At 45.2% G+C, this 27,495-nt stretch overlaps 1 protein-coding gene across 2 annotated transcripts; it reads left to right on the top strand.

Moving 5' to 3' along the window:
• Nucleotides 1-268: 268 nt before the first annotated feature.
• CD84 (CD84 molecule) lies at nt 269-24,673 on the top strand. 2 transcript variants are annotated; one of them, XM_032849477.1, is made up of 8 exons: nt 270-445; nt 14,008-14,358; nt 18,376-18,627; nt 18,973-19,092; nt 19,749-19,781; nt 21,819-21,916; nt 22,953-23,012; nt 24,587-24,673. In XM_032849477.1, exons 1-8 carry the CDS (start codon nt 400-402, stop codon nt 24,650-24,652), a joined length of 1,026 nt encoding a protein of 341 aa, XP_032705368.1. In that variant the 5' UTR covers nt 270-399; the 3' UTR covers nt 24,653-24,673. The 2 variants fall into 2 exon arrangements, with proteins under 2 accessions (XP_032705369.1, XP_032705368.1); XM_032849478.1 differs by lacking the exon at nt 19,749-19,781 and having other exon boundaries at nt 269-445.
• The last annotated feature ends 2,822 nt before the right edge of the window (nt 24,674-27,495 follow it).

Genomic DNA, 27,495 nt, shown 5'->3' with positions numbered 1-27,495 from the left:
AGTTCCCAGTATTTTTCTTTCTTGCAACACTTGGCAGACATATGGGAATTGCCTGTTTAATTGCAATTAAATTAAAAGCAAGAACATGAGCTCCATGAAAGGAGAGGGATGAGTCGTCCTGTTGCTCTGTCTAGTGTCCATTTGCAGACGAGTGCTTGGTGTGCAGGATGCATTCAACAAATAGTTCCCGAATAAATAATTAATTAATGCTAACCATTTTGTATTATATAATAGGAAAAAAATTATCATCATAATACATAGACCAATGTTTCTCCAATCGGCTCGCTCACACTTCCTTTCTTAGTGGTTACTATAAACTGAGCAGGGAAGCTTACTTACAACGGGCTTTTTGTTGGAGGAACGTCTTCTTGTTCACCCAGGATTACAGTCTAGAAGGACATGGCTCAGCGCTACCTGTGGATCTTGCTCCTTTGCCTGCAAACCTGTGAGTTCTGACCCTTGTCGATGCTCTCCTAGTTTCCTGTTAAGATTTAGAAATTGCCCATAAGGAAGACATTGAAGTGCCCTCTTCATGTACTTTAACCAGTACACCCAGGGTCTCAAAAAGTGTTCAACGGTCTGGGGGGATACAGGATCCAAACCTAACTGTTTTTCAGCTTTTGAGTTTGTTTCTAAATTTTGTCTGTGCCCAGTCTGCAAACCCTGTCCAGGATAGTCCGCACTTGGGAGGCCCACCCAGAAAGCCCAGCAAAAGAACATATCATCTAAAACTATGAATAACTTAAAATCATTTCTTTTTGGCTTTAGATTTGGGTGTATAGTTTTTGACAGGGATACGCCCTTCCAAATTATATTTCATTACTCTATCTATCAGGTTAGAGTAATGCTTACCTATAATTATCATTGTAAGATCTTCATCTCTCTAAGTCCCCTTTATTTTCAAAGCACATTCAGAGTTATTACTCTGCTTCTATTCTTCAGAAACTCTCCAAAGTAAATGAGGAAGAGACTGTTATCTCCATTTTATAAGTAAGTTAGCTCTCAAAAAAGAAATGAACTTGAAATTTTGTTTTTCTTAGAGTTGAACAGTAAACTATAAGGACACATGGATATTGGTTGTTGTTAATACAAAAAAAACTGTATAACATCAACACAGATCTAGGAGGGGTTTGTCTTTGCAGTTTCTCATTAAATCCAAACAATTATATTCTCTATATAAAAATTGACTATGCTTGACATTTCTTTTTTTTTAAGATTTTATTTATTTATTTATACTTGGGTTTTTTTAAGGTTTTATTTTATTTATTTTATTTATTCATTTGACAGACACAGAGAGCGCACAAGCAGGGGGAGTAGCAGGCAGAGGGAAAGGGAGAAGCAGTCTCCCCACTGAGCACGGAGCCTGATGTGGGGCTCAATCCCAGAGCCCCAAGATCATGACCAGAGTCAAAAGCAGACACTTAACTGATTGAGCCACCCAGGCACCGCTATGCTTGGCATTTCTAAATCTACTTATAGTCTCTCCTACCCATTCTGAAAAACTCACCAGCAAATTCCTGGAATGTGTTAGAACACAGAGAATCTAGTGGTTTGGGATTTCCTAAAAAGGTAGAATCAATACACCTTTGTCTCTTTGGTTCCCTTGACTATTTAATTAATAGTCACATGTGATTATTTAATTAATTAAATCTCATTAATTCATTAATTGGACTATTTAATTTGACTAATTAATGTTACTATTTAATTGACTTGACTAATTAATAGTCACATGTGACTAATTAAGTCACATGACTGTGACTCCTTTAATTTGAGGTTCATGGAGATTGCACCAACTAGGCATAACAACTTTTTGGATCTTGTGCTAACCACCCTGACATGACAGACAAAAATGCAAATAGATGGGGAAGAGAGTTGGACAGAAGCTAAGTGAAAATCTAAGGCTGTCCCGAGTCGTCCAGAGAAGGGCTGGAGGGTGACACTTGATATCACTTAATTTGCAAAGCATTCTGCCATTTTTGTGCCTATATTCTTATGTGAGCCACACTAAGGCCACTGAAGTAAGCAAAAATAGATAATATTAATCCCATTATACACAGAAAAAGTATAAACTAAGACTCAAGTTAAACAATTCACCTCAAGTTTCACAACCTGATATTTGTATGGCTGGAAAGGCATGTGGGTTCCTCTGATCCCAAGGGTAGAGCTCTTTCTGCTCCACCCTTCCTGCCCTCCTCTCATTAGGTTTTCAGTTTCTTGATGCTACGCAGAGTGCTAGCACATGCAGATCTAATGCGATTCCTATTAAAATACCAACAGCATTTTTTCCACCAAACTAGAACAAACGATCCTAAAATTTGTATGGAACCACAAAAGACCCCAAATAAACAAAGCAGTCTTGAAAAAGAAAAAGAAAACTGGAGACATCCCAATCCCAGACTTCAAGTTATACTACAAAGCTATAGTGATCAAAACAGTATGGCACTGGCACAAAAATAGACACATAGATCAGTGGAACATAATAGAGCACCCAGAAATAAACCCAAGGTTATATGCCCAATTAATCTTCAACAAAAGAGGCAAGAATATGCAATGGGAAAAAGACTGTTTCTTCAACAAATGGTGTTGGGGAAACTGGACAGCTCTGTGCAAAACAATGAAACTGGACCATTTTCTTACACCATACACAAAAATAAACTCAAAATGGGTCAAAGACCTAGAAGCGAGACATGAAACTATAGAAACCCTAGAAGAGAGCAGAGGCAATAATTTGTCTATAACATTGGCCCTACCAACATTTTTTTAGATGTGTCTCCTGAGACATAGGCAACAAAAAACAAAATAAACTATTGGGACTACATCAGAATAAAAGGCTTCTGCACAGTGAAGGAAAAAGTCCATAAAACTAAATGACAACCAACTGAATGGGAGAAGATATTTGCAAGTGACATATCCAATAGAATTCCTCTGAAATCACTGAGATAAGAGAAGTCTGGGTACTCAAACTCATGACTCTTCCACATTGGAAAAGTTTTCTCAAAGAACCAAGACTCACAGTCATACACTCCAAATTCTGCTTTCTTATCCTGACTTGTGATTATGATTCTGACTGCCTCTGCAAGGGCCTAGCCACCCACCCTCTAGGATGGAAGACGGAAGAATCCACCACTTTTGTTCCATGCCCATTCTATATGTTCTTTCTCACACTCTTTTAATTCTTCCTTTTCTCTATGCTTTTCTTGCTTCGGTTTCTTCAGTCCTTCACCTGGCTCCTGTTTTCTCTCCCCCAGCAATAATGGTAATAACTAACCATTTATGAAGTGATGATGACATGTTTGACATTACTCTAAGTAGTCATATTTATTATTTACCTTACTCCTCACAATATCGTATGAGATGAGCACTACCAAGACCCCAGTTTAACAGATAAAACACAGAAAACTAGAGGTCGATTAGCCAAAAAAGTGGAGGAAATAAGATTTGAATGCCAATGCCTTTAGACTTAACCACTGAACAAAGCTGCCTTTGCCTTTGCTGTCTTTGATGCTGACATGGAATAAAAATACCGCCCCTGCTATCAATCATGATCACATTTTGAGATTTGTCACTGGATTTATTATTTATTTATTTATTCCCATAAAGACAGGATTATTCAGATAGAGAATGGGACTCGTGGGCAGGTCTTTGCCAATAATAGAAGTTTAAGTGGCCCCCAAAGCAGAATATCCAAGAAAAGGAGCATATCCAGATATAGTTCAAGTACCCCATCATATCCATATGATGTGGGTTGACTTGAATTAGCTTCTTCAAAATAATCAAAGGTCCAATATCAACAAGGTCTTGGTGTCCTGTTGAATGTGTAGCACAGTAGAAGCATTCCAGAAGTTGATAATCAGAAGTCCAAGAGGTCCAAGAGGTGAGTAGGCCCACATGGATATCTGTCCATGGATAGGTAAGTCCTGACCATCCTCCTGGGCATTAGACACAGGATTTCATGGCTGGAAGGGTCCTGGTGAGATCCAATTTGCCACTAGTCCAAAGTCTTTGTAAAGAGGAGCCTTTGAGATAAAGATAAAGCCTTTGTTCTAGAAAGAGGTTTGAGAAGACTATTACCACAGATATTCAGAAAGGTCTCAAAAGCAGAAGCCCGGTTATAGAAATGGAAAAATATATGATGTATGGGGGAAACTGGATATCAAGACATTAGCTCAAAAATCCAGTTTCCAAATAGAGGGTAGGAAGGAGCATCAGTGTGCTAACACAAGACTCGTAGGAGGCAGGAGAGACACACCTTGTCAGCTTGGTGCACTGAAGCTTCTGGTGTCAGCAAGGTGACTGACCAAGTGTACAGCATGCCTTCAAAGGGGCTTCAAGATTCAGTGGTGGACAGAGGCTGTTCAAGTGTTTCCTGTATCAAATCTTTCTTGTCTTGAAACTTGGAGAGGAATGAACCTGCAAGTTTGGGGTTACTAAGCTCACCTGTGTGGAAGCTGGAAAAGAAAGAGGTATGAGCAATCGGTTGGGAGACTGATGTTGGTGGTGCTATGTACCCATATTTTCTTTGTTATACTCAATTTTTGATTATACAACAATAAAAGGAAATAGTGATAGAACAGTGGATGGCCAGGATCCCATCTTGGTTTTGAGAAATTGTGTGTTTCTTTTTGTTTTGAAGAAACAGATTCAAGTCAACTCAGATCTCAAAAACGGTGATAAAAGTTGGGGCGCCTTGGTGGCTGAGTTGGTTAAATAGCCAACTGTTGATTTTGGCTCAGGGTCCTGGGATGGAGCCCCACACTGTGCTCTGCACTCAGTGGGGAATCTGCTTCAGGATTGTCTCTCTATCTCTGCCCCTCTCCTCCAGATAAATAAATAAATCTTTAGGGGAAAAAAAAAAGAAGGCAGAAAAATCTAGTAGATAATAGTGTACTGTTGTGTGGGGTGGTAGGTTCCTTTTCTTAAAAACTCCTGACAAAGGACTTTCCACCCTCATGGAGAACGACACAAAACTGGCTGCTCAACTCTTTGCTTCCTCTTTGCTCTTAACTCCCTTTCACTCAGTATAACGTGCTGTAACCCATTCTACCCCGAGGAGTGCAGGATGCAATCATCTCCATCCACCCTTCCGTGCCTGCCGTATTTGGGGAGGTTCTCCCCCCACTTACTGATCTAGGAAGCAGTGGGTGGAAGGAGAGGAGGAATGATTGCTAGTGTCCCAAAGCACAAGAAATGCTTACTTGAAGGATCCTAAGGAAGCTGGGGGAGGGGAGTGGTCAGGTGGCTGTAATTAGCAACACATTCTTCCTCATCTCTGCTCTGTTCCAGCTCCCTGCTCTGGACTCCAGTGCTCTGACTCTCCTTTTTTCCCAGAGTTGACTGGGGTATTATTTTCATCTCTCTAACCATGGGTCTTGTTTTATATAGCACACACGTACAAGTGCCTAGTATACGCCAGGCATCATTCTAAGAAATTTATAAATATTAACACTTTTAACTCTCATAATATGTCTATGAGGAAAGTGCCACTATTAATTTCATTTTAAAACTGATAAAACTGAGCACAGAGAGGTTGCTAACTTTCCTAAGGTCTCAAGCTCATGCAGTCAGGTTCTTCTTCACTAAGTGAACCCAAACCCACACCCTGGGGTTCCAGCTCTTTCTTGCCTTTACTTCTCCTCTAGTGTTGTCTTTTTCACCCCTCCCTTCTCTGGTCCGGTATATGTAGTCGGGAAATCACAGTCACTGGGAGATGTGGTAAAAGTGGGTCACGTCTTCCTCAACCTCTTCTTCCCCTTTGTCAATATCTTGTTGACTCCCTAGGATGTTCCTTACAGTAGCATTTCCTCAAAATTTTTACATGCATCAAAATAATAACAAGGACTACCATGTATATGTGCCAGGTGTTGTGTTAACTGCACAGCCTCATAATTGAATTTTAATAATTACCTGCATTTGAGAGGTGAGGAACCTGAGAATCAGAGAATTTCAATAATTTTCTCAAAATAGCACAGCTAGATTCAAATATACCTGGGTTCAATACATGTGCTCCTCAACCTTCCACTTCCTACCTCGTCCCACACTCACCCCTTCACTCTTAGCAGAGCTTCACCTTCTGCATTACTGAGGAGATACAGGTCATCAAGCACGACTGTTTTCTATTTCATCCCCTCTACTCCAAAATGTCCGTTGTGTATTAAGCACCTTGAGATGCCCTCAAATATTCCTGTGGGGTGGATATTATTACATCCCATCTTGTAGTAAAGTAAGACAAGGACCTCAGTAAATGTCAGGGGTTGAACTTGAGCACAGGCCCACCTGGCTCAAACCTGTGTTGCCTGACCTCAGCAAGCAGCCTTTCTTCTATCCCCAGCCCCAACAACACCTAAAAATACTTTGTCCTTTTGCTCATCATCTCATTTTCCCCTTCCACCTCAGACAAGGCATGAACATCTTCTGATTGAAAACCTATGCCTTCCACTGCCTGCCTCCATCTTTTGTTCCATGACAAGCATTAGTGGTCTGTGTTCCTGCACTGTTCTGGGTCTGGGGATTGAAAGGTATAGTCCCTGGACTCAAGTCACTCACAGTGTCCGGAAACAGACACATGGGTTCATGACCACCACATAACATCGCAAGTACCGTGAAGGAAAAACAGAGTTCCAGAGATCCCATGAGTAAGAGCACCTAACCTAGAGTAGGGCTGATCAGGGAAATTTCTACATGGTCTTCTTCCCTACCACCTACCCCAACTAACCTCTTTCCTCACTCTCTCAGGTAAAACTGGCATATAACAGTATTTAAGTTGCAGGTGTACAACGCTATTATTTGACATCTGTATACCCTACAAAGTGATCACCAACAAAAGTCTAGTTACTGTATATCACCATATGGTTGACCTTCACCCATTTTGCCCACCCACCCTCTAACCCCTTCTGGTAACCATCAATCTGTTCTCTGTATTTATGAGTTTGTTTTTGTAGTGTTTGTCTGTTTGTATTCCAGATATGAGTGAAATCATACAGTGTTTGTCTTTCTCTGATGTATTTCACTCAGCATAATACCCTCAAGGCCCATCTGCTGCAAATGACAAGATTTCATTCTTCTTTATGGCTGAATAGTATTCCATTATATATACTATATTATAAATACTCCATTATATATATATTCCAGTGTGTGTGTGTGTGTGTGTGTGTGTGTGTGTGTGTGTGTACGATGTCCACTTATCCATTCATCTATTGATGAACAATTAGATTATTTCCCTATCTTGGCTATTGTAAATAATGTTGCAATGAACATAGGGATATATATACATTTTTGAACTAGTGTTTTCATATTCTTCAGTTAATTACTCACAATAGCTGGAGCATATGGTAGTTCTAGTCTTAATTTTTTGAGGATTCTCCATACTGTTTTCAATAGTGACTGCACCAATTTACATTCCCACCAGTGGTTTAAGAGGGTTCCCTTTTCTTCACTTCTTCTTCAACACATATGATTGCCCTTTTGATAATAGTTTTTCTAACAGGTATAAAATGATATCTTTTTTTAAAAAAGATTTTATTTGTTTATTTGAGAGAGAGACAGTGAGAGAGAGCATGAGCAAGGAGAAGGTCAGAGGGAGAAGCAGACTCCCCATGGAGCTGGGACCCCGATGCGGGACTCAATCTCGGGACTCCGGGATCATGACCTGAGCCGAAGGCAGTCGTCCAACCAACTGAGCCACCCAGGCATCCCTAAAATGATATCTTATTGTGGTTTTGATTTACTTTTCCTGCTGATTAGTGATATTGAACATGTTTTCATGTGTTTATGGCCATTTATATGTCTTCTTTGGAAAATAAGATCTTCTGACCATTTTTTAGTCAGGTCATCTGTTTTTTCATTGTTGAGTTGTATGAGTTCTTTTTTATATACCAAATACCAACTCCTTATCAGATATATGATTTGTAAATTCTTCTCCCATTCAGTGTGTTCCCTTTTTGTTTTGTGATGGTTTCTTTCACTGTGCAGAAGCTTTTTAATTTGATGTTGTCCCACTTGTTTATTTTTCCTTTTGTTTCCTTTCTCTTTAGTGTTGATCTACAAATACATCACTCAGATTAATGTCATGGAACTTGCCACCTATGTTTTCTTCCAGGAGTTTTATGGTTTCAGGTCTTACATTCAAGTCATCAATCCATTTTGAGTTCATCTTTGTTTACAGTATGAAATAACAGCCTAGTTTCACTCTTTGGCATGTGGCTATCCAGTTTTTCTAGAACTATTTTTTGAAGAGACTGTCCTTTCCCCATTAGATGTCCTTGGTTTCTCTGTCATAAATTAATTGTCCATAGATATGCAGGCAATCTCTTCTAAGACAAAAATCACATAAATTATTTTTATCAGCTTCTCTAGCTATCATTCTATTTCATCCCCTTTCTTTCACTGTCAGGAGTTTCCACTTACTTAGCACTTATTCTATTCTCCATCCTCTAGACTCTGGCCTTCACTGAAATCATCTCACTTGCACCACATTCTCATGGGCCATCAATAACCGCCTAATGGACAAACCCAGGGTCCATTTTCAGTCTTTATTCCACTTGAACACTGGGAATCACTAAACATCTGTGACAACCTCCTTCTCAAGACTCTTTCTCATCTTGGGTCCCATGATACTGTCCACGACTGGCGCCTCTCTTGCCACTTGTTCCATTTCGTTTCTTTTAATAATGCCTCCCTGTGACTGTTCACAAAGAAGCCTTGGACTTTAGCCTTAAGCTTCCTGAATAACTCTCCTCTCCCTCCATCATCTCCTCTCTGCGGAGGGAGGATTCATAATCTACTTGGATTTCAGTTCAAAGGCAAGTGACAGTTCTCAAAAATGAGAATAGCCTAAAGAAGAAGAAGAAGAACTCTTGCCCGTGTGAAGAAGTCTGGAGTCGGCAGTTCCATTGCTTGGATAGTTAACAAGGCAGTGAGGGATACATACTCTTTTCTGTCTTTCGGTTCCACCATTTTCAGTATTGGCTTTCTCTTCTTGATCCAAAATGTGTGTCTGAGATCCAGCTGTCGTAGCACTTCAGCCTGCAAGAAGCAAGAAAGAAATGAAGAAAGCAAAGTACCCTCTTCTTAAAGACACAGTAGTCATATGCAACACTTTTGCTTTCATCCCATTGACCTGAATCTAGTCATATAACCAAAGTTAGCTAGCAAAGAGCTGGACAATGTAGTCTTTATCCTGGGTGACCATATGCCTTGCTAAAAATTAGGCATTCTCTTACCAAGAATAAAGGAGAGAACAAACATTGGAAAATAACCGACAGATTTTGCTGCAACCCCCAAGCAATATTTTCAGACCGTTTTCTTTCCTTATCTTCCATCCTTCCAACTACTTATCAGGATGGTCCAACATAATCTTAAATTCAGTATTTCTTTTTTTACACTGGAGAGGGACAGGAGAGAGGAAATCTTAAGCAGGCTCTGTGCCCAGCACAGATCCTGATGTGGGGCTCAATCTCACAACCCTGAGATCACGACCTGAGCCCCAAATCACAAGTTGGACCCCTAACCAGCTGAGCCACCTAGGCGCCCCTCAAATTCAATATTTCTAACACTAAACCTATTTTCTCCTTTGGACTTTTTTTCAGCATAATCTTAGCCAGTTTTCCAGTATCTATCAGTTTTCACTGACACAAAGTAGATGCTCAAAATATATTGTTGAACAACTAAATTCTATCAGGTTCCTCCTTACTCCCTCTCTTTCTTTACACTGTGTCTCAAATTCAGCACTTCCATTCCATTCATCTTATCATCCTCTGGTTCATGCCCAGATGCCTATAGAAGCTTCCAAAATGGTCTCTCAAGCCCAGTTTCTTTTTTTTTTATTCTTCCTACACAACATTACTATCTTACTATGACCCTAAAATATCATTTTAATCTTCATCCTCAAGAACTTCAATAGCTCCCCTCTGCCTGTGATGTAGATCTCAAACTCAAGGCTGTCTCAGACCTAAACCAGATTTGTATCTCCTCCTTATCTTTTTCTACTCCATTATGCAAACCTATATTTACTCAACCCACATCGCATGTTCTCCTGCTTCTAAATTTTTACTCAGGACCTGAGGACCTGAGACACTCATCCTTTCCATTTCTCTTCAGTAAAATCCTATTCACTCTTTCAAAGTCCTCCTCAAATTCTACTTTCTTTAAGAAGTTTCCCCTAACCACTATGGTTCAAAGTGATCTCTCCTTTCTTTGTATTTGTACTGTAACTACTGTCTCTACCATTACATGAATTTACCATTTACTACCTCATTTTTCAAAGAAGAGTTATGTGCATTTGTGTGTATCTTATTTCCTAAGCAATTATGAAATTCCTAAAAAATGGCAGAGAACTGGTTTGGTCATAGACTTGCCTAGTACATTATGTGTTAAGTCCTCAAGACATTTTTGTGCTACAAGTTCTCTCTGAAGATGGGTTTTCCTTAGGTCCCTTCCAATGTTAATATAATGTTTACATTTATATTATATTACTGGATTTTATGGATTATTTTACTCTTGTGTTATATGTTATTATATATAATTAACATAATACACAAATATAAAACATATAAACTAATATATAATATATATTATGTCATTAGTATATTATATATACCCTGCACCTACACTTTTTACAACACTTACATTATATTATAGCACCTAGAAAAATAAATATTGAGGTAGCTCAATATGGAGATTCTCTTTTAAAACCTGAAGTCTTAAGCTTAAAGTCCATCAAGTGGAGTGGTACCTAAAACTATCTCTCTGGGCTTTACTTGAATTAGCCCTTAATAATGGCCCTTTATACATTCTTCAGTATGGTCCTGCTACCCCCCACCCCCACCCCAGGCCATCATGGGGGTGGCCTAGGAAGGCTTCAAAGGCATGTACCAGTTATGAGGATGATGATGAAGCAAATGATGAAGATGAGAGTCATTGTCATCATCAACTCCAGAAACAACTGACATGCATGGTGCCTTAATGGCTACAAGACATTCCACTCCTATTGTATGATTTGCTGGTCACTACTTAGGTAGAACAAAGTTTATGGTTATTATTTCCATTCTATAGATGGAGCCACTGAGACTCAGAAAGGTTTTGTAGCTTTATGAAGGTAGTCCAGCTTCTAATCAGAAGTGCTATCACCCACACTTCCAGGCTCCTTGTCTTCCCAGCCACCTGCCTCAGACCATAGTCAGAGGGTCTGGAGGTAACCAAGGCTGCATCTCATGCATGGGTGAGCCCTAGGCCTTTCCTCAGCAAGCCCAGGATTCTCACCAACAATGCAAGCAGCAAGAGGGGCAGCAGGACTTTCCCCAGTCCGACCTACCTGCCAGTGCTCCTGTCTCCTCGCCCTTTGATGCACCACATCACTCCCTGAAAGACTTGCTATGGGGGATAAGTCAAAAACAACACGACACACACTCTGCCTTGTGGCCACCCAATTGCCATGAACCCTAAGAAGTTCTGTTTTTACAACTCGCCTACACACTTCCTGGGGCTTGAGGAGAGAACCCACATCCTCTTCACACATTTAACTTTTATCTACAGAACAGAATGGCAGTTAGGTGCCAGGGTCTGATTTTAAAAAGTTCCACAAGACATGGACTACCTGGCACCAGAATCAGCTGTGTAATTTGCAGAAGCCATTGCAACATGAAAATGGGGGGGGGGGTCCTTGTCCAAACAATAGTAAGTCTTTCAAGGTGGCACAGCAGCCTTAAACCAACCTCAGAGTCCTTCTGAGCTCAAGGCTCTGTGCACCTGCCCGGGTGGCATGCCCATGTCTGAGAAGGACTCAGGCTGGCACACACCAAGGACCCCTCTACCACACCCCATAGCCCAATGGAACAGTTTATCTGGAGAGAATTAATGTTCAAGAAGCTGGATTTTTTGGGGCGCCTGGGTGGCTCAGTGGGTTAAAGCCTCTGCCTTCGGCTCAGGTCCTGGGATCGAGCCCCGCATCGGGGTCTCTGCTCAGCAGGGAACCTGCCTCCTCCTCTCTCTCTCTGCCTGCCTCTCTGCCTACTTGTGATCTCTATCTGTCAAATAAATAAATAAAATCTTTAAAAAAAAAAAAAAAAGAAGCTGGATTTTTGTAAACTATGACTCTTGCCCTGAAGGCAGCCTTAGTCTCTCCTTTGGTTCCCCAGTGGTTTGTTTCTTTTGCTTTTACCATTTAGCACTCATCAGATTGTGTTATTCTTTACTTGCATACACATTTGTCTTATTCTCCAGGGTGTGATCTCCTCAGCACCGCAGCCACATCCTATTTTTCCCTGAGTCTCTAGCATAGCATATGGCACATAGTTAGCACCTAATAAATGTTTGTAGATACAGGTCCTTAGTCTCTCCCTCCCCCAGGACCCTGTTACATCTTCTTCTGTACTTAACCCATCCCAACTAAGTCATCATGCATGACCTGGGATGGTCCTCCTAAGGCAAAATCTTGGTTGGTCTGAAAGGAAAGAGATTTTTATTAGCAATCTCTAGTCTCATTCAGGAGCTACTGGGCTGGAGGTGAAGGGCGGCCATTCTATAATTATATTGCCTCTCATTTTACAAACTAGGTATCAAGTCAGTTTATCTTCATAAGATGAAAGAGGAGAAGAGAGAAAAAATAAATTTCTCATTCCCCCTACATTGGATTTTAAAAGCATTCATCCTTCAGCTTTTACTAGAAAGTAACAAGTCAAGTCTCCTTGCTATTGTCTCTCAAAGCACCATAATACTTACACAGTTGACCTTGAACGATGCAGGGGTTGAGGGTACTGACCCCTCATGCACTTGAAAATCCATGTATAACTTCAGGCTCCCCTAAAACTTCACTTACAGCCTACTCTGGACCAAAGGCCTTACTGATAATAGTCAGTTAACACACATTTTGTATGCTTTATTGTGTTACAGACCTTATTCTTACAATAAAGTAAACTAGAGAAAAGAAAATGTTATTAAGAAAATCATAAAGAAGAGAAAACACATTGACAGTATTGTATTGTATTTACAGGAAAATTTCATGTATAAGTGGACCCACGCAGTTCAAGTCTGTGTTGTTCAAGAGTCAACTATATATATCGTATCTGTACATCTGTGATGATCTGATCACTATTGATCTCTTCCTTTAATTGTAAAGTTCCAAAGAGCAGGAAAGTTATATCAATTTTCACTCACCTCTGTATCCCACAGCTCCTTGCATTGCACTTAAAAGAGTAGATGTTCAGCAAATATTTGTATCAGAAATTTGATTAATAATTACTTGCTGTAGTATCTGGGACAAAGCTGACCTTGAAAAAAATTCATGCATTCATTCATAAATGTACGAATGAATAAATGAATTTTGCTTACATCAGAAGCTGTTCCAAGAGATTCTAGGCAACACGTAAGTGAATTCCATTTATTAATTCATTCCACAAATGTTTATTAAGCAAGCACTACATGTCATGGACTAGTCTAGAGGCTGGAGATAGAGTAGGGAACAAAAAAGACCTCTCCAAATCACCAACTTGGGAAATACTTACTCGAGAACCTCCAAAGCACTATAGGCCTGTATCTTCTGGAAATAAAGGTATAAATGTAGCTTTCTTTTTGCAAAGACCACAGCAGCCAGGCTCTTGTCCCAGCCCTTCCGTCGCTTGGCAATGTGATCTTGGGAAAGAAAGACACTTAATCCTCAAACCTTCTGGAGGTGTATGGTCTTTGTCCCTCCAATCTCGTAGACCCTTCGGTCTATAAGTCCAGGTAAAGCTTTTTAATAAAATAGACCCCTTGAAATTCACTGGAAATTTTTGTTTTATGAGAATCCCTTAGAAAATTTAGCCATCATAACATATTATATGTAGAGTAGAATACCAAAAACAAAAAATGAAATGAAACAAAACAAAACCTAAAAAACAAACAGAAAAACCCCACAAAAATACAAAAGAAAAACAAAAAAACCCTCCAGAGGTTGGATGAGCTGCAGCCTGGGAGACAGGAGACTCTAAAAAGTGCAACAGGGAAATGGCAATGGTTTTCTATTTATGTCCCCAGGTCTGGAAGCAGACGGAAGTGACACAGATATCGTCACGTTGATTGGGATACTGGGGGAGTTGGTCACTTTCCCCTTAAATATCGAAAAATCACAGCAAGTTGTCAACATCGTTTGGAACTCTGAGACATCTGTTGCTTTCATAACGCCAGGAGATGCAGGAGAAGCACCCAAAGTTACTGTGACCCACCAAAATTATAATGACCGAATAAATGTCTCCTGTCAGAACTACAACCTGGAGATCAGTAATCTGAGGATGGAAGATTCTGGCATCTACAAAGCCGACATAAATACAAAGACCGTTGAAGGGGTGGTCACCACCACCACCAGGCGCTTCAACCTTCAAGTCTTCCGTAAGTAGCATGTAGCGCGAGGATAAAGGGCTTGCTTTGTTTTGCAAATGCGCTATGTACAGAATGCCTTTATTTCTTTGTTGACGTCCCTAATTCTTTCTGTACCTGGAAATCCATACGTAAATACATCAATACTAACGAAGAGCTTGTGATTTTGCTTGTTTTTTGGTATGTAATCTTCAAGCAGCAGGTTGTTCCATGCGTCTGGTTTTTCTTTTCTATAAAATGTGAATAATCACTTCCCTTGGTCACTGAGAGGATCAAGTAAGATAGTGTATGGAAAGCACTTCTTTAAAAAAAAAAAACTTTTTATTTTAAAATAAGTGTAGATGCATAGAGAGGTGTAAAGAGTCAGGCAGGGAGGGGCGTCTGGGTGGCTCAGTCGGTTAAGCGTCTGCCTTGGGCTCAGGTCAGGATCCTGGAGTCCCGGGATAGAGCCCCATGTCGGGCTCCTTGCTTAGTGGGGAGTCTGCTTCTCCCTCTCTCTCTCCCCCCCACCCTGCTCAAGCTCTCTCTCTGTCTCTCTCTCTCATACATAAATAAGATCTTTAAAAAAAAAAAAAAAAGAAGAAGAAGAAGAGGTTCTGTGTGCACATTCTCCAGTCCCCCCAGTGGTGGCATCTCGTGTAACTATAGGACAGTATCAACTCCAGGAAGCCAGCACAGGCATCCCTAGCAAGCTGATTCAGACGTCAGCAGTTGTACGGGCTCTCCTCTATGTGTCAGTGTACATGTAGCTTGCAGAGTTTACTCACCCGTGGGCCCTCGTGTGTCATGACCGCGATCAAGGTCCTGAACCACACCACCACTGCAGCAAGAGTCCCTCAGCCATTCAGAGCCACCTGCTCCCTCCCCAGCTCCTGGAAGACCTTACTCCATTCTTCACACCCATCATTATGTTATTTCACACATGTCACATACATGGACTCATGCAGTACGCATCTGCTTTTGAGACTGGCTCTTCTCACACAGCATAATTTCAGAGTCTTCCGAATTATTGCACGTATCAGTAGTTTTTATCTTTTTATGTCTGGATAGTATTCCATGGTGTAGATGGACCAGTCTGTTTAACCATTCACTGATGAGGGGACATTTTAGTTAGTTCCAGCTTGGGGGTATTACAATAAAGCTGCTGTGCACATTCATGTACAAGTTTCTGCACGAAATGACTTTTTGCTTCTCCAGGATAAATGCCCAAGAAGGAAAACACGTGGTAAATTCATTTTTTCTTTTATTTGTTTAAAAATTTTTATTGTGATAAAATATATGTAACACAACATTAAACACTTTAACCATTTTTTAAAAGATTTATTTATTTATTTTAGAGAGAGAGTGCATGTGAGCAGGGGGAGGGGCAGAAAGAGAGGAAGAGAGAGAGAAAGAGAGAGAAGCAGACTTCCTGCTGACTTCCTGCTGAGCATAGAGCTCCAACATGGGGCTCAATCCTAGGACTCCAACATCATGACCCAAGCTGAAATCAAGAGTAGGATGCTTCACCAACTGAGCCACACAGGCGCCCCCGCTTTCATCTCTTTATATGTTCAGTTTTACCCACTCAATCTCTGGGAGGTGTTATACTATTTGCAGGTAGAGCAGACCACCAGAAAGTCTCAGAGAAAGCCAGATTGCCCACCTAACACAATCTGTACTTTTGGGGGAGTTAGTGGAGAAGATAATGAGACAGGAACTGACACTTATTGAACTCTGTGTGTCTGCCATTTTACCACCTAATTTTAAAAAATATGTAGAGATCACATACATTTAGGCAACACATGCACAGAATCAAAGACAATACACAGTGCATTGCAACTCTCCCTTCTCAGAGGCAGTCCCTATTGCTGGCTTGTTTTGTCTTTCCCATAGATAATTAATATGTCTAGACAGATGATGGGCAGATGGACGGAGACGGGTATTAGGTGCTCTTTAAACACAATAGCTCATTTAGTCCTCACAACAAACAACCCTAGCAAGAGAAAATTCTATCAGAGTTTAAGGGATGGAGCTGAGGCTGCATGCGTCCCCTTTCTGGAGAGCAGCAGAGCCTGGTCGGACCCAGGTCTCCAGTGGCTTCCCCACTCTCAGCCACAGCCCTGACCTTCTCTGTCCAGCAGCCTGATGCAGGTAACATCTCTGTTCCTGCCGAGAAGAATGAGATGGGATCCTATCTTTACCACTATCCCCCACCTCGACACTCAGCAAAAGAGTTTCTCTAAAAATAATTGTAAATATCAAGCAGAGACTTGAATATTCCTGTAAGTCCAGTTTCTAAAGAAAAGCGCGCGCACATGCGCGCACACGCACGCACACACACACACACACACACACACACACACTTTGGCTGATTTTTTGCTATAGATGTCTGTATTGATCACTGTCGTAGCACATCAAGGTCACTCCAAACTTCTTTGGGAGTTTTTTCACAAGTCACCACTAATTCTGGTCTGGAGTAGATCCCTCTAAGAGACTCACAGGACCAGGGTTTCTGGTGTGGTTGGAATGAAAAACATTTATAGATTCTTCCTTACCATATTCTACTTCCTTGCAGGCACAGACAACTTTAAAAATACTACATGAACCAGAAAGCCACATGCCCCCTCCTTCTGAACCCTCCCCACGTGGCTAGGATAGAGGGAACAAAGCCCAGCACAGCAGTCTGGCCAAGAATTAACTAAATTTACCAACTCGGAACGTGGGCATTTTCTTATCTGCCAGTGAAGGGAAGAACTTCCCTTTCCTTCTGCTGGCCCCAGATAGCTCTTACTTCAACCTAAATATAATTGCTCTTCCGTAACCCCTTACCAGCCTACCACTTGGACAGTTAACCTTTTGATTGCTTTTGTAAAAACATCTTTTGAAATGAACTTTTGAAGGGATTTTAACTTTTTACTGTGGCACTTTAGAACAACACAAAACAACTCCATGAAAACACACCAGAAAACACAGCCAAAACATTTTTTGTAGAGACTTTCATGCAGTGGCGCACTGGTTCTCGATGGCCTGGGTGACCCAAAGGGCGTGCGGCACATGATTTCATAAATGGTAGTAAATATACACTGGTCTTTATTGTGTATCCCATAGAGCTAGCCGTATGCACAGAACGTTTTCATTGAATTTTGCTGAATGTTTATCCTTCTCAGCCTTCAGGTGTCGAAGAAGAAGCCAACGGGGATACTGGCTTATAGTTTTGTGAACTGGGCTAATAAGGAAAAAGTAACCCAACAAACACATACTTCAGACCTGACCTTGCATGTCAGTGCAAGAGACTGCTTTGCTGAATCGGATAATGGTTTTCAAACACTGGAAGAATATTTCCTAGTTTCTTTGGCGCTGTTCCCAATGTAATGGCTGCAGGCAGAAGGCAGACTGAAGTTTAATTGACTTTAACCATCTTTAATGTTCTTAATGTTTCTTCATCTTTAATGTTTCTTCTTGTTTTCTTCAGTCTAGAGTGACAATCTGTAGACCAGTCAACGCAGCCCAAGTCTGAGCATTTGCCAATTTCTTTTATTTGAGGGGAGGGTAAAGGGGGACAGAGGGAGAAGGAGGGAATCCCAAGCGGGCTCCATGCCCAGTGCGGAGCCCCGCGTGAGGCTCAATCTCATGACCCTGAGGTCAGGAACTGAGCTGAAATCAAGAGTCGGACGCTTAACTGACAGAACCTCCCAAGCACCCCCTGATTTGTCCATTTCTGTGGTGTAAAGACTCCCACTGTGTTTTAAAGCTTGCAGAACTGGGAAGACTTTGTATATCATTACACAAGACAGATCTGAGAGATGTAAATGACTTTTAGAGCGTAGGTAACAGCAAATCGGCCAAAAAAATAGAAAGCGGTGAATTTTGAGTACATATTAGCTTTTCAAAATGTGATTTATTTTATTGTAAGTTGTTATCATTTCATTTTTCATGATGGCTGCACTTAACAACCCTCTTGAAAGAATTTCTGAGAACCCAACAGCTGGCTCTCCTGAGAGAGGTTAGCTCCCGCTCAGCCCGGACACCTGTGCCTCCCTGTCCTAGGTCGGCTTGGGAAGCCACGAATCACACAGAGTTTAATGACGTCTATGAACAGCACCTGCTATGTCACCTTGACGTGCTCCGTGGAGAAAGAAGAAGAGAACGTCACATACAGTTGGAGTCCTCTGGGGGAAAAGGGGAATGTAATTCGGATCTCCCGGACCCCCGACAGCCAGGAGCTGACTTACACGTGCACAGCCCAGAACCCCATCAGCAACAGCTCGGACTCCATCTCTGCCCAGCAGCTCTGTGCAGGTAACCGGCGCCGTCCGGCTCCCCTGTAGTCTCCAAGACCCACTCGGAAGAGCGGCCTAAACTGGGCCTTGTTTCCCCGGGGGGTGTCCCTCCCTTAGGCCAGGCTGGTCCCCAGGGGCATCTCCTCCCAGAAGGGCCTGGAAAAGAGGCCAGAGCTGTCTGAGATGGGCCGGGTGTTTGCGGTGTTCTGAAGCAGCCCCTGCTTGGCCCTCTGACTGTTTCTAACGCTGACTTTGAATACCAGAAAGTCCAGTTTCCCTTGGAGCTGTGGCACTCCCCCGGCGGGCACCCCTTTTGACAGTGTCCCTGAGTGTGGCCAAGTCTCACTGTCTCTTCTGTTTCCAGACACTGCAACAGGCCTCCGTTCTCGCCACACCAGGCTGCTGAGCGGGCTGGCCGGGCTCTTTCTGTCTATACTCATCGTGACTTTGGTGCTTTTGTTCCTTTTGCGCAAACGAGGAGAAGGTAGGATTTCTCCAGAAGGTAAAATGTGGAAATACACCTTCCTTTTCCCGGGACAGCAGTCATCCATCCAAGGTGGGGTAGAGAGGTGCCTTGTTCTGGGGAATCTGCCTTCCTCCAATCCACACTCCCTCACCCTCTCCAGAGTGCTGACCCCTGGATGCCAGTGCTCTCAGTGGGCTCCGGAATCCGCTCCTGCTGTCATCAGTATCTGGTGGGCCCAGAATCTGGTTTTGAGTTCACTACTGCCACGGAGGAGCTGGGCTTCACTGGACTGTATCTTTCCTTCTCTGGCTCAGAGCTCTCACATGTAGAATGAGATCCGAACTATAGGGTATCCTGAGTCACTTCCAATTCCACCATATTTTGACTTTGGAGAGTCCCTGACAGACATGTACTAACTTTTCATTCCATGGACGTCACTAGATCCCTCTGGATCCCTCTGGATCCTTCTGTAATTGTGCTATTTGCAATGCAGAAAACCTAATCTTGGCCGCCCCCCCCCCCCGAGGATCATTATGCCCTCCTATTCCTCCTACCCCCATCATCTCCCCAAATCTTCCCCAAATCCTCCCCCCAATCACAGTAACAAGCCTGGGTGTAGAGAGCTCCACCTCTGTTTCCATGTTCCTGACTCTCCTTTGGGTCTGATTCCTCAGGTTCCTTCTTGAAGCCCTTCAGTAAGAACTCTGGTAAGTTCTCAGCCACGAGTTTCCACAGGTGACAACTGAGAGTGATGAGTTCACGGCAGATGGGTTAAGACTCAGCTTCTGTTTCGTAGGTGGTCTGGGCCAAAGGTCCCAGCTTGACCGTTTATCAGCTATTATAGATCTGTCAGCACAAGCCTCAGTTTTGTCGGTGGTAAAACAGACATACATACTTATTAACGGGATTAAATGGAATTACCCACATTACGTACTTGGCCTGGAGCCCGGTGCATAGTAAGGACTCAGTAAATATCAGCACGATGCGTACAACTGACCATCCAGCCTTGGCACAGAAGGAGGTTTTCAGGGGCAGAGAATTTAACTCAAATGGGAGTGATGGGGAGAAGTCCCGTAACCTGACTCAGGCCATAGGTATCTTCAGGGTTCCTCCAAGAGACATCTGTCTCCAATCCCTCACGGTCTCTTGGGAAGGAAGAAGTGCTACTTTTTTCATCTACCAATGAGATGACAGAGAGTGCCCGGGCTTACTCTCTTGGCGAGTCGGAGGTAGGGTCTGGGACAGGACTTACCTCTGTGTGCCACTCAGCTCGCTGCTATTTGTGGATGTGTTGGTGCCCTGAAACAGCTCTTTTTGACTTTGCCCTAAAATTTTGTATGTTGGGATCAGAAAGAGGGGCACACTGGGACGGATGCCTTTACCAGCCCAGGAATTCTTTTTTTTTTTTTTTTTTAAGATTTTATCTATTTTTTTGACACACAGAGAGAGATAACAGGGAGGGAATACAAGCAGGGGGAGTGGGAGAGGGAGAAGCAGACTTCCTGCAGAGCAGGGAGCCCGATGCGGGACTTGATCCCGGGACACCTGGGATCATGACCTGAGTCAAAGACAGAGGCTTAACCGACTGAGCCACCCAGCTGCCTCAGCCCAGGAATTATTATTTCTTTTAACATATAATGTAGTATTTGCCCCAGGGGTACAGGTCTGTGAATCATCAGGCTCACACACTTCACAGCACTCACCATAGCACATACCCTCCCCAATGTCCATAACCCAACCACCCTATCCCAACCCCCCACCCCCAGCAAGCCTCAGTTTGTTTCCTGAGATCAAGGGTCTCTTATGGTTTGTCTCCCTCCCTGGTCCCGTCTTGTTTCATTTTTTCCTTCCCTACCCCCCAAGACCCTCTGCTCTGCTCTCAAATTCCTCATATCAGAGAGATCATATGATAATTGTCTTTCTCTGATTGACTTATTTTGCTTAGCCTAATACCCTCTAGTTCCTTCCACGTTGTTATAAATGGCAAGATTTCAGGGTTTTTAATGGCTGCATAATATTCCACGGTGTGTGTGTGTGTGTGTGTGTGTGTGTGTGTGTGTGTGTATACCACATCTTCTTTATCCATTCATCTGTTGATGGACGTCTAGGTTCTTTCCATAGTTTAGCTATTGTCAGCCCAGAAATTCCTAAGAGTAGGGACTTGTCTCTGTGGTCTTTGCCTCCCGTGGAGCCTGGTACACAGAGGAAGCCTCTCATCAGTGTTTTACCATGTGGCTCAATCAGCAGACAACGAATGTCTGTAGAGTATCTGCTCTGTTCTTCTCCCTGGAGATAGTCACAGGAAGGTACGGGGCAAAGGAGTCTGACACAATGTGTAACTAGAGAGAATCAACCTCGCGGAAAAACCAAGACCCTCACGTGAGAAGACAATGAGCCCAGGGGACGCAGTCAGCACCATGTGCCGGAGATGCCACGCGAGACCCTGCGGGGAGGGGCTGCCTCCGACTGCCCGCCCGGGCTGGGGGAACCTCGTCAGCCTCCTGTGGATTCTGGAGCAGAGCCCTGGGTGAGCCAGGCCTGAGCCGGTGCCTCCCACACCGTGCGAAGTCCCGACAAGAGGGAGAGGCCGTCCCAGGACCCGAGCATCCGTCTCAAGGCCATGTTAGCCCTCTGACCTTTTAGGGCTTCGTTTCTTTACCTTAAAAAAAGAACCTCAGAAGAAGTCATCTCTAAAACCCATCCGCCTCTCACACGCTGTGTTTCTATGTTTCTTTGTGACGCAGATGCCACCTCGAAGAAAACAATATACACCTACATCATGGTGACCAGAGCTGCCCCCCCAGCAGAGGGCAGAATCTACGATGAAATCCCCCCGTCCTCGGTGAGCTAATGCCACTCACAGGTCCTCACACCGCCCCCAGGGGAAGGGAGTCGGGGGCAGCAGGTCAGGGATCTAGAGGGTCCAACCAAGCATCGTCATGTCAGGGAAATGATGCCATGAGTCCCCCTGTGGGGACAGGAACATGGCCAGTCGTCACTGCACAGCAACCTTCAGGGGTGGAGGCCGTCAGCTTCCACAGGGGGGTCTGGTTCTGGGTGACGTGAGAGGCCTGACTAGGTGGGAGTGGGGTGCCCTCCACGAGGGACAAACAGCAAGGGGGCTGTTTAGGTGTGAGGTGAGGGCTGCTAGGTGGCCACCAACATGGGAATAGGAGGCTGAGGGGCCTTTAAGAGCACAGAACTGAGAGAGATTCCCCTCCTTTTTTAAGATTTAGTTTATTTGAGAGAGAGCACCAACAGAGTGGAGAGGCAGAGGGAGAAGCTCCCCCCTGAGGAGGGAGCCCGATGCGGGACTCGATCCCAGGACCCTGAGATCACAGCCTGAGCCGAAGGTGGACGCTTAATGACTGAGCCACCCAGGAGCCCCAAGAGAGGTCCCCTTGAACTTCCTGGTCTGGCGGCGACACCCCCCTCCTCCCACCTGCCCTTCACCTGCCTGTCCTGCCCTCATCTCCACCCTGAACCACTTTCCTCTGTGCTCCCAGGCCCTGGCCTGCTCCCCCGAAGTCCACAGGAGTGGAAGGGCAGTGGAGGTCCGCCTGGTCCAGCCAGCACTGAGCTTGTGCTGATGGGCAACCAGGTGTCCAGAGCCAAAATCTTCAGTGGGCAAGACCCGGTGTGAACCACACAAACCCCTCCTCTTGGCTCCTGAGGCTTTTACCCAACTGCTACCCACTCCTCCCGCCCCACGCCCTGCCCTGGCCTTCTCGAGGCTGGATGGAACCAGAGTGGAGGCGGGGAGAGGAGGTGACCTGGTGGGAGTGGGAGCAGGGAGCAGCAGGCCAGGCAGAGGCGGGAGGGGGCCTCACGAGGTTTTGCCTGGGCCCCTCACTGAGGGGAAGACGGGTGTTTTACAGGAGCTCCCTGCCAAGGAGGACCCAGTGAACAGGGTTTACGCCACGTTGCAGATGGATAAGGTAAATCCTTTTGATTTTTTATCTCAGCCTGTGTGTTCCAGCCCTTCCGTTGTGCCCCGTCCCTCCGAGCAGGGGCCAGCTGGTTCGCTTGGTGCTTCTTTCTGTCCCTCTCAGGACTAACTGCTGAGGGCCTTGGCCCACAGTGTTCCACCCCTGCGCAGAACCCAGCTCCAGGTCCGTGGCCATCCAAAAGCTGGCTCACTTGGGGTGTTGAGCCTGCCCCTAAATGCAGGAGCCCCCGGACCTCTGAACTGCGGGGTTCCAACTCTAGCCTCTCAAGCAGCTGGAGCCATGCGGGCTCACAGAATAAAATTAGACAACCAGGTGCCCCCCTCTGGACAGACACAGGCCCACACCATGTGCCCAGCCCGGGGAAGTAGAACACAGGCTGAATTTCAGTTCCCACTTCCTCCGCCAGCTGACTTGCACAGTGTGCAACCTGCACCACAATTTGAAATGGAGCAGCGACACGCACAGTGCCCTGTGCCTCAATGTCCTGCTCTGGGCTATGCATAGAGGGCAAGTGAGACTTTCCGTTTGGGGCATCGCTCACTGTCTGTGAGGATCCTCATTTCTGCTGCAGTCAGAAGGACAGCTTTGGGGTGTCTTGGGGAATCGAATGTTTTTTCAGTGTTCCTGGGTAATAGCTGAGCAAAATCATCGTGAAAGATAAACAGGAACCTGGGGTTCGGGGGAAGGGAAAGTGGAGAGAGCAGATGAAGAGCGGGAGGGGACATTAGGAAATGGGCCGCCGATGGGTGGGGAATGAGAATTAAGAGCTGGTTCGGTAGAGGGCATCTGTGAGCTGCAGAAGCAGGAGGCTTGCAAGAGAACTTGTGCTCAGGTGGTTGGGGTGTGGGGCTAAGCCAATGTCCTGGAGCACAAGACAGAAGGGCCTTCGCTCCCTCAGTGCTCAGGAGAGGGAAGGAGGGAGAAGGAGACAGAGGGACAACGGAGGGACAAAGGACAGGCGAAGGGGAAGGAAGAAGGGAGGGGCAGGGCTGCATGTGTGAGCCGGGATCTTCAGGTCGGGGAAGGACACAGGAGGAGACGTTGGCAAGGACTCTACTGGAGGGATTCACCAGGGAGGCTCAGGTTGCAGCATCTCAAAGCACATCCTCTAGACAAGGTGGATAGCAATTATTGATTGCTCATTAGGTGATTTGAGAAGATTTTTTTCCCTGTCCTGTCGGGTCCACTTTACTTGGGAGTGGGGTGTGGGGAGGGCTCTAGGTCTGTCGCATAACTAGAGCATAGGACACTGGTGGAGGCAGCTCCCTAGTATGTGGGGAGCACTTGTGGGGGTTCAGAAGGAGCTGAGGCTCAGCCAGGAGCAAGGGAGGCGGGTAGATTGAGCCTGGTGTTGCCCAAGCCTGTCATCAAATCAATGCAAATACCCCCATTCCCTCCTGCTGCTTTTTTCTTGGGCTCCACTGCTGATTACTCAAGCGCTTGCAAGTGGGCGACCGGGAGCATCTTCCCGGGCCGTCTCTCTGTCCTGGTACCACCCGGGCCGGGCTTCCCATGCAGCGTCTCTCAATTAACCTGCCGCCCCAACTGCCTCTTGTGTACAGATGGGGAAAACCAGCACTCAGGACGGCAAACCTCCTGGGATTTCAGCCTATGACAATGTGGTCTAGGCTGCTGGGCAGCCTTCTCCCTGTGGAACGGGCTTCAGCCGCCATCGATAGCCCAGCAGATGCCCCGGACCCAGACTTTCTCTGCGCATGTCTTACATGGAGACTGAAGCCATCACACCCCGATAGGTGACTTTTTGTGATTGGAGGTGATGACTCTTCCCAGCAACCCCCTAGGTAAGAAGGATTAATACTTTGCACACCTGTGCTCCGTGGTGGCACACCACCTGAGATGCTCTTATCACACTCGGTGTCTGCAAGGAGCCCTGATGCAGAGCCTCCAAATTCTACACAGCCCCAGCGACAAATGAGACAAAAGCACCTTTCCCTGAGGCAGAAGCAGCCCCTCCCAAGCACATGGCTCGAGGAATAGAGTGTGGGCTGCATTTCAGCTTCTCTGTGCCCCTTTGCCCAGGAACTTTTGTGCAGGGGACAGCTGGCTGGACCGGCCCACCCGTGCATGATGGGGTCGCATGGGAAGCCATTGGTGGTGTGGCTCTCAGCTGTGCAGACACACTCTCCAAATGGAGCATTGGAAAATGCTCTTTCTGTAGGGACTAGACAGCTGGGGCATTTTTCTTCAGGCTCTACTTCAGAGGCCTCATAAGATTCTCATAGAGAATCATGGACTTCACGCTCTGGTTAGATGTCCGTGCCCCTCCTACCAGCGCTGAGGAGGAATCGCCCGCGGCTGAGCAGAACTTTCAAGTGATCATATGAAGAACGTTTCCCGTACGTGTGAGCACCCACGGCCAGCTAAATCCCAAATCCCCATCAACGATCCCAGGCTGGGCAGCAGAAATGAGCTGCATGTAGGCAGAAGGGAGGTGTTAGTCCCAGTGAATGGGTCCATAGCACCGTCTAGCCCTGAACACCATTAGCCCTGTGTTGGGGGCTGCAAGACCCCCCAGAGTATCAGATGAGCAAAATGTCTGCTCTGGTCTAGCTGCTCTGTGCAAGGCAAGCATGGGCACTCGTGTTAAATGCTGAATTACACGTTTCAGGGAGTGGCGGGAGCTAGCAAAATCAGGGAAGGCTTCCTGAAGGAGGTGGGTCTTGGAGGGTTGGAGGCGGGTTGAAACTGGCCTCTGGAGGAAGAGTAGGATTTGGCCAAGAATGAAATCCAGGTGGCATCCCACTGAGGAAAGCCCAAGAAAGAAGCGGAGGCTGGATCTGTGTGATGTGCTCTGGGCACTGCCCCAGATGCACAGACCACGCTCACCGTCCCTTGTCTATGACAGCAGAGTGCCTCTGTTTCGGTGTGTGTCCCCAGCTCCGGCCCTTTGCACACACATCAATGCTCAGCTCAAATGTCACCTCCTCTGTGAAGCATCACGGGTCTCATGGGTCAAATTAATTATGGCTTTTTTGCCCTCCTTTCCCCCGCTTTGTCCTTATATCACTGCAACTCATTTCCTTCTGCCTCACAGTATAGACGCTATTTGCATCCCTCCACACTGTGCATACTGAAGGGCAAGGTCCGTGACTTCAAACCCATCAAGACTTACCCTGAATGATGAGAATTTTGTTCCCCTGTGCACCCACCACCAGCCAACGTTGTGCCCTGCACCAGGCTTGTGAGCAATAAATTCTTTGAATGGCATTGAAAATGACCAGCCAGCTCAAACAGAAGGTCTATGTTTCAAGCGCTGATAGACAGAAGCATAGTGGAATCCCGTTATGGCAAGCCTTCAATGTCAGAACGCAGACATCAGCGTAAGGACACTTTGGAGGGAAAAGACTTTCAGAGTTAGACCAGTGGAGACATCACCGGAAGCAATGAACCAGCTGTGAGTGAAAGGCAGTCACCCAGGGAGGAACATGAGGGAAGAAACAAAGAGACACATCATAAGGATGGAAAAGCTCCAAAGGGACACTGAACAGGCTGGGTTTCCCCCTAAAAGCATGGCTCCTCACCTTTGTGTGAGCTGAGGGACCACTCCTGAACATGGTCCTTCTCTAGCCTGCCCCTACTCCTTCCTGGTGCGCTCACCCAGTCAGATTGCTAGTTTCCTACAGCCCCGATGGCAAGTGGGGGAGAAGGAATAGAACCAGAAGCAAGTGTTCCTTTGGTCTTGCAGGAGAACAAACCTGGAAGGGAACTAGTGCCCAGGAATTCTTCATACGGCCTTTGGGACTTGGGACTACCGAGCTCCCATCTCTCGCTTTCTTTCTTCCCTAGTCTTCTGATATGAAGATATAAGCTACTCACCCCATCCCCTAAGGGCTTGGTTCTTAGATTCTCCTTCTGCAAAGTGGGTGTGATCTTATGGACCACACCAAGATGCGCCAGTTTTTCCGAAGGTTCATTGAAATTGCAATCTCGGGGGCAGGGCCCTCTAGTGGCAAGCGCCGGTAAGGCAGCACAAGCCCGGCACCTACGGGTGCACATGAGCTTTCCGCAGAGAACAGGGAACAGAGAACGGGAGGATCCGTGCAGCAAATGCCTCCCAGAAAAAGAAAGTGAAGCTTGTTTCAAATGTGATGCTTTTTAAAAAACTATGGAACGCTCTAAACTGCACAGCCCACAAGAGAGGAGCTTGTCTGGGCCACTCTGGAAACCGGGCAAAGGAAGGAAGGAGCCTGATTGGTCTGGTGGTTTTTTTTCTTTTTTTTAAGATCTTATTATTTGAGAATGAGTGAGAGAGAAAGAGAGAGGGGGGGGCAAGGGGGGGTTTGGGGAGGGGGTGTGTGGGAGAAACGGACTCTCTGCTGAGCAGGAAGCCCTACATGGGGCTCCATCCCAGGACCCTTAGATTATGATCTGAGCTGAAGGCAGGCACTTAACCCACTGAGCCACCCAGGCGCCCCTAAGGCATTTCTTGGGTTCCACCTAGAGAAAAGAA

The sequence above is a fragment of the Lontra canadensis genome, unplaced genomic scaffold (genome assembly GCF_010015895.1).
Source record: "Lontra canadensis isolate GAN:19392208 unplaced genomic scaffold, GSC_riverotter_1.0 scaffold230, whole genome shotgun sequence".
Lineage (NCBI taxonomy): Eukaryota > Metazoa > Chordata > Mammalia > Carnivora > Mustelidae > Lontra > Lontra canadensis.
The sequence above is the reverse complement of the archived record's forward strand: the minus strand, read 5'-3'. Positions and strand labels throughout refer to the sequence as shown.

Excerpts from the sequence above, each read along its gene's own strand:
- CD84 (XM_032849477.1), top strand. The coding sequence starts at position 400 with ATGGCTCAGCGCTACCTGTGGATCTTGCTCCTTTGCCTGCAAACCT. Across the intron at positions 446-14,007 it reads GCTCCTTTGCCTGCAAACCT|GTCTGGAAGCAGACGGAAGT; the intron begins GTGAGTTCTGAC and ends TTATGTCCCCAG. Across the intron at positions 18,628-18,972 it reads TGCCCAGCAGCTCTGTGCAG|ACACTGCAACAGGCCTCCGT; the intron begins GTAACCGGCGCC and ends TTCTGTTTCCAG.